General features: G+C 38.0%; 1 protein-coding gene across 1 annotated transcript in view; it reads left to right on the top strand.

The window, feature by feature from the left end:
• LOC126198519 (fibrillin-2-like) overlaps window positions 1-12328 on the top strand; it is a 732236-nt gene that overhangs the window by 460418 nt on the left and 259490 nt on the right. The window contains exons 19-20 of the mRNA XM_049934905.1: window positions 2993-3128; window positions 9361-9717. Coding sequence (XP_049790862.1) covers window positions 2993-3128; window positions 9361-9717 — 493 coding nt within the window. The remainder of the gene's footprint in view (window positions 1-2992; window positions 3129-9360; window positions 9718-12328) is intronic.

The raw sequence follows: 12328 nt of genomic DNA, 5'->3' as shown, positions 1-12328 counted from the left end.
GAGAAAATATGAAAATGGAGCAGTTGAAGCAATGTAAAGGGAATACAGATATCTAAAAAATGAGACTGGCGAGAAGTGCAAAGTGGCAAAGCAGCGAAGGCTAAATGAGAAAAGCAGGGATGTAGAAGCATGTATAACTAGGAGAAAGATGGATGCTGCCATTAGGAAGATTAAAGAGACCTGTGGAGAACCGAGAAGCAGTTGTATTAACATCAAGAGCACAGATGGAAGACAGGTAAAAGATGAAGGAGACAGGGGAAAAGCCCTCAGACTTCAAGAAGAATGTAACAATTTCCATCTAAAAGGAAGCCGGTGCGGCAGCTGTGAATATTACTTAACTATAAGTTTAATAGCGAATGGCCTTGTCGCAGTCATAACACCAATTCCAGTCACATCACTGAAGTTAAGTGCTGTCGGGCTGAGTTACCACTTGGATGGGTGACCATCCGGTCTGCCGAGTGCTGTTGGCAAGTGACGTGCACTCAGCCCTTGTGAGTGGCTCCAGTCTCGTAAGTTGACACATGGCTAGGAGAGTGGTGTGCTGACCACATGCCCCTCCATATACACGTACAGTGACGCCTGTGGGCTGAGGATGACATGGCGGCCAGTCGGTGCTGCTGGGTCTTGATGACCTGGTTGGGTGGAGTTTAGTTTAATTATAAGTTTAATAAGTCATGATTGCATAGTACTGACATGAATTATTTACATAAGAATGGAAAAGCTGGTAGAAGCTGACCTTGGAGAAGATCTGTTTGGGATCCAGAGCAATGTTGGAATACACAAGGCAGTACTGCCCCTACAATTTATCTTAGAATATAGGTTAAAGAAGGAGCAAGCTTGTGTCAGTATTGACTAGAATACACTTCTTGAATTTCTGAAGGCAGCAGGGATAAAATACAGAAAGCAAGTTGTTATTTACATCTTGTACAAGAGCCAGACTGCAGTTATAAGAGTCATGCTGTGTTTGAGAAGGGAATCAGACAGGGCTGTAGTCTGTTACTGACGTTATTTGATCTGTACACTGAGCAAGCAGTAAAGGAAACCAAGAAAAAATTTGGAGAAGGGGTTAAAGTTCGGAGAGAATAAATAAAAACTTCCTGGCAGATTAAAACTGTGTGCCCGACCGAGACTCGAACTCGGGACCTTTGCCTTTCGCGGGCAAGTGCTCTCATTCTGGAATAAATAAAAACTTTGAAGTATGCCGATGACATAATTCTGTCAGTGACAGGAAAGGACTGGGAAGAACACTTGAATGAAACAAATAGTGTCCTGAAAAGAGATTATAAGGTGAACATTGAAAAAAATTAAAACAACAGAAATGGAATGTAATTGTATTAAATCAAATGATGCTGAAGGAATTAGATAAGGAAATGAGACACTAAAAATAAGTGAATTTTGCTGTTTGGGCAGGACTGAAAAAGGCCAAAGTACAGAGGGTGTAAAATACAGATTACCTATAGTAAGAAAATCATTTCTTAAATAGAGGACTTTTTAATATCTAATATCAGTTTAAGTTGTTTGTGAAGATAATTTTATGGAGGGTAGCCTTGTACAGAAGTGAAACGTGGACAATAAGCAGCTCAGACAAGAAAAAAATAGATTTCAAAATTTGGTGCTACAGAAGAGTGCCGAAGATGAGGTGAGCAGATTGAATAGCAAATAAATACTGAATCAAATTGGAAAAAAATAATATCTATGTCATAACTTGACTAAAAGAAGGGGTTTGTTGATAGGATACATCCTGAGGCATGAAGGAATCATCAGTTTGATAATAGGGGGAGGTGTGAAGGGAGAGGGGGGGGGGGGAGGTTAATATTTGTAGAAGTGGTCCAAGGCATGAGTACAGTGAACAGGTTTAAGTGGATGTACATTTCAATAGTTATTCAGAGATGAAGAGGCTTGCACAAGATAGAGTTACTTGGTGAGTTGCATCAAAGCAGTCTTCAGACTGAAGACAACAACAATAATATATTTAATGGGATTTTCCACATTCTTGGGGAACTCCTCTCTGTGAATCTATGGAACGAAAAGTATGTATAATGTGCTTATTATACCTAAGATGCCTCTAACCGTGCATCCTTGTTCTTTGGATGATACTCATACTTGACTGTGGCTATCAGCTTTTATCTAAAAGTCATTTTCATCATTAGACATAAAGAGCAAATGTACTGCAATGAGAATTTATTAGTTCTAAATCCATTATAGAGGGCTTTCACTTTGTTATCTTATTGTCTTTAAACAATACTGTAACTTTCTATATCCACAGAGTAATGTTTCCAGGCCACAGGAAAAGAAAACAGGAAAATTCAATTACACAGCATTCTTTTGTTTATCTTTATACGGTGTTGCTAATTATGTGAAATATGATTTCACTGTAATGTAATCCAACAGGATCCAAATTGTAGAGACACTAACTGTACACATTTAATAAGTCTGTTTTTCATTATATGCAGGTGTCTGAAAAATGTGTGAAAAGACAAGAATTGACATCGTACATACATTCTCATATTTTACATATGGGTAGCTTTTGTAAAATTTATACTTTCATGACCATTATTGTCTCACTAATTAAAGTATTATACTGTGATTGCATGAACTGTCTATAGAAACCTGACATTTCATGCACATCTGTGAAGGACAACTTCAAGGGGAGTTACAGGTACTGTGGTGGTCTCTAGGGTGTTTATGTGACATTCACAGAAATTACAACTCCCCATTGAATATTTCCTCTGCAGATGAGGATGAAATGCTGCGTTTCTGCAAGAATTCATTCAAACATAGCATAATCGCTCAGAATTTTTTTTAAAGAGGTTTGTCATATATTTCACATTAATATAGATAAAAAGTGCGCATTCAAGAATTTTGATGCCATTCAGTAACATTTTATTGTTTGTATAGTGCATGTAAATTCAAATTTATTAAGAAGTTATGTTTGTCTATCATTTTTCTTGTGATAGCTGTTCAATACTGATGAAACACACTGTTCTTCCAGGTTGATGGGAAGATGTGCACAGACATAAACGAATGTGATTTGAATCCTGCAATTTGCAGAGGTGGTGGGACATGTGTGAATACTGATGGCTCATTTACTTGTAGTTGTCCACCTGGCCTCACCCTTGATCCAACAGGTACATGATACCTATTAAGTTATTCTTATATGATAAGAGAATTGAGTTTACGTCTTATTGCCCTGGGTATTTGTGATCACATTTGTCATTTACAAATAATTTAGAAACGTAGTAAGAAGCAGTCTTCATATGTAAATTTATGGAGCTCAGCGTACTTGCAGCACTCCTTTCTGGTGGGTAAGTTGAATATATTGGATTGGTGCACAAGTTCTTAGCATTTTCTGTAAGTTTAATAAACACAACAGACATGTATAACAGAGTCTTTGATCATAAATAATATATTCGTCTTTTATATTGACAACAGTCCAACAATGCTATGATATTTTTTGATTCTGTGACTGTAGAAATCATGTGGTTTTGAGATTAAAACTCATTGAGCTATGCTTGGAGGAGATTTTCATCTGGAAATGAAATTTTTTGAAGGTTGTTTGACAGAGAGCGGAAAAGGGGAAAATCTGAGGGCAAGATTTGGTGAATAAAATAGGTGTGGTGTGACTTCCCAACCCAACTCCTGTGTAGTGTTTTTTGTCAGTCCAGCAGAATGTAGGCTGGATTTATGGTGGAGTAGCATCCATTGACGCAGTCTTCATGGCATTTGTTCTTGCATTGCATCCATAAGATGTCTCAGTTGTTGGCAATAAATGTCAGCAAGCAATTTGTAGTACACCACACTTCGCTGTTCCACTATATGCATAACATTATGTTTTATGGGTGTGCACAGATCTTACTGCGGGTAATTACTGCCTTGTTTGGGCTCAACCATACCTTTCTTTCCTGCACGTTAGCATTAAAGCACTATTTCTCATCACCAGTAACAGTATAGGGTAGGAATGGTTGGTGTTGTACACTATCCAATTCATGACGGGCAATCAGAGATGGACATAAGGCTACCTGCTGATTTTTGTGATTTTGCCTTGGAGCATGCAGTACCAATCCTCCTGATTTTTGAACCTTTTCCATTGCATGCAAAGGTTGCACAATGGAGGAATGATTACAGTTCATCACATTTGCCAGTTCTCAAGTACACTGACTTGGATCATTGTGGATTAATGCATTTAAACAATCTTCATCAAACCCTGAAGCTCTTGCTGAAAGTGGAGGGTCCCTAATGTTAAAACCATACTCCTTAAAACATGAAAACTACTTTCTTGCCTTGCTCTGTGGAATGGCATTGTTCCTACACATGACGCATATGTTTCTGGCTGCATCCACTGTTGTCACCCATCTGTTGAACTCAAGCAGAAGAATATGTCTGAAATGTTCTGATTTCGCCACGTGTCCACAGCTCTGCTCAGTATCTCCAAATGACAATATATAAACTCAAATAGCAACAGGGAACTACAAATAAAAAATTACAGTTGATAAGTCCCCCGCCCCCTTCCCCCCATGAACCATGGACCTTGCCGTTGGTGGGGAGGCTTGCGTGCCTCAGCGATACAGATGGCCGTACCGTAGGTGCAACCACAACGGAGGGGTATCTGTTGAGAGGCCAGACAAACATGTGGTTCCTGAAGAGGGGCAGCAGCCTTTTCAGTAGTTGCAGGGGCAACAGTCTGGATGACTGATGATCTGGCCTTGTAACACTAACCAAAATGGCCTTGCTGTGCTGGTACTGCGAACGGCTGATAGCAAGGGGAAACTACAGCCGTAATTTTTCCCAAGGGCATGCAGCTTTACTGTGTGGTTAAATGGTGATGGCATCCTCTTGGGTAAAATATTCCATAGGTAAAATAGTCCCCCAATCGGATCTCCGGGCGGGGACTACTCAAGAGGACGTCGTTATCAGGAGAGAGAAAACTGGCATTCTATGGATTGGAGCGTGGAATGTCAGATCCCTTAATCGGTCTGGTAGGTTAGAAAATTTAAAAAGGGAAATGGATAGGTTAAAGTTAGATATAGTGGGAATTAGTGAAGTTCAGTGGCAGGAGGAACAAGACTTTTGGTTCGGTGAATACAGGGTTATAAATACAAAATCAAACAGGGGTAATGCAGGAGTAGGTTTAGTAGAAGAAGAATGGGTAGCTCTGAGGGATGAAGTAGTGAAGGCAGCAGAGGATCAAGTTGGTAAAAAGATGAGGGCTAGTAGAAATCCTTGGGTAACAGAAGAAATATTGAATTTAATTGATGAAAGGAGAAAATATAAAAACACAGTAAATGAAGCAGGCAAATCATTGGGCCAAAATTTCGAGACAATAAGATTATACACATCAAAAATGAAACTCTCTACAAGAAAATTGAAAAACTTTCAGATTCTATGGGAAAAAGGAGAATAAATTTTTATGGTCATCTTCTCAGAACGAATTCCAACAGATTAACTAAACAAATCTTTGACTTCTTCTGTAACCGAATAACGAAGCCCAACTGGTTTAAAGAAACTGAGAAAGATCTAGTGGAATTAAAGATTTCAGAAAATTCACTTATTGATTGAACTGCTAAATTAATTACTGAAGATGAAAACATAAGGTTCCAAGGCAAATCCACACAAAAGTCCAAACCCTTCATATCGGAAGAAGAGAGGAGAAGGTGATCACAAAGAATGAAGAAATACTAGGCCCTAAGAAAAGAACAACGCACAAAGAAATGATTGATCCAGTGTACCCCAAAGAAAGTGAAATGAAAGAAGAAGAAAGAAGCAGCCAAAAAGGGATACAAACATCTCAAAAATGAGATTGACAGGAAGTGCAAAATGCCTAAGCAGGGATAGCTAGAGGACAAATGTAAGGATGTACAGGCACATATCACTAGGGGTAAGATGGATACTGCCTACAGGAAAATTAAAGAGACCTTTGGAGAAAAGAGAACCACTTGTATGAATATCAAGAGCTCAGATGACAACCCAGTTCTAAGCAAAGAAGGGAAAGCAGAAAGGTGGAAGGAGAATATAGAGGGTCTGTACAAGGGCGATGTACTTGAGGACAATGTTATGGAAATGGAAGAGGATGTAGATGAAGATGAAATGGGAGATATGATACTGCGTGAAGAGTTTGACAGAGCACTGAAATACCTGAGTCGAAAAAAGGCCCTGGGAGTAGACAACATTCCATTGGAACTACTGACGGCCTTGCGAGAGTGAGTTCTGACAAAACTCTACCATTTGGTGAGCAAGATGTATGAGACAGGTGAAATACCCTCAGACATAAAGAAGAATATAATAATTCCAATCCCAAAGAAAGCAGGTGTTGACAGATGTGAAAATTACCGAACTATCAGTTTAATAAGTCACGGATGCAAAGTACTAACGCGAATTCTTTACAGACGAATGGAAAAACTGGTAGAAGCTGTCCTTGGGGAAGGTCTGTTTGGATTCCGTAGAAATGTTGGAACACGTGAGGCAGTACTGACCCTATGGCTTATCTTAGAAGAAAGATTAAGGAAAGGCATACCTACATTTCTAGCATTTGTAGACTTAGAGAAAGCTTTTAACAATGTTGACTGGAATATTCTCTTTCAAATTCTAAATGTGGCAGGGGTAAAATACAGGGTGTGAAAGGCTATTTACAATTTGTACAGAAACCTGATGGTAGTTATAAGAGTAGAGGGGCATGAAAGGGAAGCAGCTGTTTGGAAGGGAGTGAGACAGGGTTGTAGCCTCTCCTCGATGTTATTCAATCTGTATATTGAGCAAGCAGTAAAGGAAACAAAAGAAAAATTTGGAGTAGGTATTAAAATCCATGGAGAAGAATTAAAAGCTTTGAGGTTTGTCGATGACATTGTAATTCTATCAGAGACAGCAAAGGACTTGGAAGAGCAGTTGAACGGAATGGACAGTGTCTTGAAAGGAGGATATAAGATAAACATCAACAAAAGCAAAACGAGGATAATGGAATGTAGTCAAATTAAATCGGGTGATGCTGAGGGAATTAGATTAGGAAATGAGACACTTAAAGTAGTAAAGGAGTTTTGCTATTGGGGGAGCAAAATAACTGATGGTGGTCGAAGTAGAGAGGATATAAAATGTAGACTGGCAATGGCAAGGAAAGCGTTTCTGAAGAAGAGAAATTTGTTAACATCGAGTATAGATTTAAGTGTCAGGTAGTCATTTCTGAAAGTGTTCGTATGGAATGTAGCCATGTATGGAAGTGAAACATGGACGACAAATAGTTTGGAAAAGAAGAGAATAGAAGCTTTCGAAATGTGGTGCTACAGAAGAATGCTGAAGATTAGATGAGTAGATCACATAACTAATGAGGAGGTATTGAATAGAATTGGGGAGAAGAGGAATTTGTGGCACAACTTGACAAGAAGGGACCGGTTGGTAGGACATGTTCTGAGGCATCAAGGGATCACTGCATTGGAGGGCAGCATGGAGGGTAAAAATCATAGAGGGGGACCAAGAGATGAAAACACTAAGCAGATTCAGAAAGATGTAGGTTGCAGTAAGTACTGGGAGATAAAGAAGCTTGCACAGGATAGAGTAGCATGGAGAGCTGCATCAAACCAGTCTCAGGACTGAAGACCACAACACCAACAACAATTGATAAGTAAACACATAGCAACCAGAATATGAACATTCTAAACGAGACCGTTGTGAACTAATGCATCAGGTTTTAGACTTGGGTAACACGCAAAATATTTTGTGTAGGTAACCTGTCAAATGTTTGTTCAAACTTATTCTTAAAATCGTTTAAAATAAACGAGAGTTTATTGATTCATAAGTCTGTGTATATTAGGTCAAGCATTCCTTCATCACAACATAAAGACTAATATCCAGAAGTAGATGATGAACAACAACTTGACCAATTTGTAAATTTGTGTAGGGTCTAAGACTCTAAAAGTTTATGCATAAACCACATTATGAATAACATTGTTTTATTGTATCTACTGAAAGTGACTTTGTTTTTCTGTATGTGTATTGATTAAACACAGGATAGTTGTAAAGTGCTCACTCCACTGCCTACCCAACATGTGGGTCTGTAATTGTTGTTAGAACCATTTTTAAATGGTCCGTGAATTTGTAACTAGTCAAAGGGAGACAAATCAATGAACCTAGGTAAAGGTAGCATGAGAATAAAGCTTGAGTATCACAGATTTTCATGTACCTAATATCTTGCATAAATATTAAGGTGTCAAAGTTGTTTCAGTTTAGTATAATTAATTAAATCTGAGACATCTGTGGTCACATGTCTCACTTTGGTCTTTTCCAAAGTAAAGTTGAGTAAGAATGTATGAAGACATTTTTCTCCATGTTTTATAATTACCAATGCTACTCCTGCTTTTAGATTACAGATGTTAACAACAAAATTTTGCATTCCATAGAGCAAAAAAAAGTACATGAAGATTAATGTTAACATGTGTCTTATTAAAATAAATATTATGTTGAAAATACATTCTTCTTCATCTTCTTCTTCTTCTTCTTGACTTGAGGCCTTGTAGGGACCGTACCTCAGCTTCAGTTCTTAATCCTTTTGTTGTCCTTTTCTTTTCTTCCAATACCCCTTCGTTGTTTCACTGTGTTTCTTTTTTGCTGTATTCAGATCACTTTGTATCCGTTTCCTTTTCCCTCCTGCATTGTATCTTACCAGTTTAATGTTTTCCATAAAAATCTCTCTTTCCTATACATCTTCTTCCGTATGTTATTCCTCTTTCCTTTACTTCTTCTTCCCTATGTTATTCTTTTTCATGTTTTTCATAAACTCACTCTGTCATTAGGTATTATGGAATATTTAGAAAAAAATTCAAACAATGAAAAATCCAGAATGGAATAATGCCAATGTTATGAAATGGATAGATTGCCACTCACCATATAGAGGAGATGTTGAGTTGCATAAAGGCACAACAAAAAGACTTCTAAACATGTAAGCTTTCAGCCAGAAGGCCTTCTTCTGAAATATACAAAAAACACACACACATTCATGCAAACGCAATTCACACACATATAACCACTGTCCCTGGCTGCCGAGGCCAGAGTCTCGGCAGCCAGAGACTGTGGTCGTGTGTGTGTGAATTGTGTTTGCATGAATGTGTGTGTGTGTGTGTGTGTGTTGTCCAATTCTGATGAAAGGCTTTTCAGCCAAAAGCTTACTTGTTGACAGTCTTTTTGTTGAGCCTACCTGCGACTCATTATGTCTGCTCTATGGTGAATAGTAATCCATCCTTCTTGTAATATTGTCATTATTCCATCCTGGACTCTCCATTGTTCAACCAGAGAATATCAGAGACATATAGGGAAACATGCTTTTGCATTAGTCTATTGAAATTCCTTTACTAAATAAGTGACCATCTCCTTTTTTAGGGACTATGTGTTTGGATATGCGTGAAGAAACATGTTACACTGAGTACCGCCATGGTGCTTGCTCTGGTGCACTGGTAGGCATCTACTCACGGAGTCTCTGCTGCTGCTCCACTGTGGGGCGTGCATGGGGTGGCTCTGGAGAGAGTACACGTTGTGAGCCATGTCCACGGCCAGGGACTGATGCCCACAGAGAACTGTGTCCACGTGGACCTGGATTTGTTGACCGCAAGGACATCAATGAGTGCACAGAATTTACTGGAATGTGTGTCAATGGCAGATGCAGAAATAGTGTAGGCAGCTTCAGTTGCCGCTGCAATCGTGGCTACGCACTTGATGAGAATAGCATTGGCTGCATTGGTAAGATACCTGCATCGCTATTGTATGCTTTTAGTAGCGGAATATTTAACATTTTAGTTTTTCTTTCTTCCTTTATGCTGTGAGCTGTGAGGACAGATTGTGAGTCATGCCTGAGTGGCTCAGTCAGTAAAACACTTGCCACAAAAGCCAAAGATCCCAGAATCAAGTCTCGGTCTGGCACACAGTTTTAATCTGCCAGGAAGTTTTATATCAGTGCACACTCTGCTGCAAAGTGAAAATTTCATTCTGGAAGATTTTTCATACTGTGACATAAATCCAGCTTTGTAAAAACTGTGTAGTTAAAATTAGTGTTTACCTTTGTCAGATTTATATACCAGTTTCACCAAAAATGCAACTGTTTGAGCTTAGTTTACAGAGTTGACCAAATTCATGATAAATCGTTATATAACTATAATATTTTATGGATGCAAACTACATTGCTCACTCTTTCTGTTTTCTGTGAGATGAACAAATGTTGTCATAAATTTCTCTTTTGAAATTTATGGCTAAATAATATCTCATGATTGTACAACATAAAGCAAAAGTAACAGGAAAAGAGAAAAATTGACAGTGTAAAAATTTCCAGGTAGTGTGTTTTCAAAGAGATGCACAGAAAGGCATTGCATTTTCTTATTGATGGAAAAAAATATTGCTAACTCATTATTAGTTAGTTTTTTCTCATGACTTGCAGTATTTATTTATTTAAACAGATATTCTGGCTATTGCATTTCATATTGAGAGTACTTATCCAGCTTTGTCAATAAGAATTTAAATATTTGTTGTAGGGAACAAAGTATTAAACTTCCGCCATTTGAAATTTGCAATTTACATTAAATTATCTCAAGAGATATATATATATATATATGAAATAAAACACTCTTCATGAGAACACTCTTCATGAGCCACTGCCATAAGAATTTCGTATCAGTAATGGTGCCTGCCAATTCAGTATGGCTACAAATGGGATCAGTGTCTTGTTTCACACTTAATATTGTAATACAAAGATTTCAAGACCCAAAGCATTTTGGAAACCACACATAAATTTCAACTTGAGGCCAGTACATAAGCAGCAACTTCAAGCAATGGGGAGCGCGTGAAATTTCAAGAGAAACTGGTATTTCACATGGTGCGGCTGTAATTGAGAGTTATTCTTAAGATGTATCTTACAGTATATTCATAACAAATGGGAGTTGAAAGAAAACAGTTTCACAATTTCACTAAAATCAGAATGTGAAACTTGAAACAATTACAGCTGCACTGTTGCAAACCAATGTCCCAGGCAAGGCCCACTTTTTACAAAAGTGTATATGTTGCATCTTGGTATTTCTAAGATGCATAAATTCTCCAGGAAATAGAAGAAACTGTGCTGTACTATGCCTGAAGTCCAGATTTTTGGGGTAATTCCAACATGCAAAATCTGTACATATTTATGCAATTAAAATTAGTCAAATATTTAAAAAAGTGTGTAATATCATAAAAATATTTTGTTGAACATTTAAAATAAAAGAATAATTTCAACTGAAGCCACCATAGACTATCATATTATCTTAATGTGCACTTAAAAATGCCAGAAGCATAAAATAAAATTATTTTCACTGAAATTACTGAGGTGTGCCCTACCTCACATTTGATTTTGGAGCTCATTGAACAGCGAGCCACTTCTCCAAATTCTCTGGAGTCGTAGAATTCTACCGATGAGAAAGAATGTTTATGTAGGTGGAAAATGATTTTTCCTCATCACAGAATGTTGATGGTGCCAATTTAAGGGGCTGAAATATTTCTGGAGAGATGCCCATTAGAGTGTTCTCTTTAATGCTGTTGGAAAGAAATCCAAAGTTGCTATAGATGTATACCAGAGAATTTTTAATTTTAGGCTCATTGAAAACATTTTGTGCATCTCATTTTGAAACTGAAGGTTTGGTTTAAAATGAATCATTAATGGATTTCACTGCTTGAAGGTGTTTATTATAAAACAAACAACTTCAGTCAATGTACTTGCCTCATTAGGAAAGCTTCAAGTGGCAACACTAGATTAGGCAGCAGTTCTCCACAGAGTGGTAAACGATGTGGGGCTTTGAGAAACACTATCTTGGTGTATGAAATTAGCTTATTTACTTCTGGATAGCTACTGTGCACTCCTTTGGTGATGTGTTGCAGTGCATGTGCCAGGCAGCTTCACTAGAATAAATGTGGTAGAGTACGCATAGGGAACTTGCTGCCTTCAGCATGTAGGCTGCAGCAACCAAATACATAACGAGAACTTTTTTTCTAGAATTCCCTCAGGCCACAGCACTGTAAGGCAGTCATTCAAGACATAAGCTAGTGCTGAATGATTTGTTCATTCCAGTACTCTGCAGGAAATCAGTGGTGGTTTTGACAATGGTTATTCTCTGTCAAGTTTGCCAATGATGAGATTGCTAATGGTATGTCAATATATGACCATCATTTCATCAATGGCTATCCATCTGTAAAATGTAAACTTTCATGGCTGGAAATGTCACAATTAATAAAATATTCTGGACTATTATGCCAAAATCCGTTTCTTCCCCATCTATGGAGGACAATTTTCAAGGGGGATCTTAACTACTAAACCCCTTGAGAATGTCCCCCA

The sequence above is a fragment of the Schistocerca nitens genome, chromosome 8 (assembly GCF_023898315.1).
Source record: "Schistocerca nitens isolate TAMUIC-IGC-003100 chromosome 8, iqSchNite1.1, whole genome shotgun sequence".
Taxonomy (NCBI): Eukaryota; Metazoa; Arthropoda; class Insecta; order Orthoptera; family Acrididae; genus Schistocerca; species Schistocerca nitens.
The sequence above is the reverse complement of the archived record's forward strand: the minus strand, read 5'-3'. Positions and strand labels throughout refer to the sequence as shown.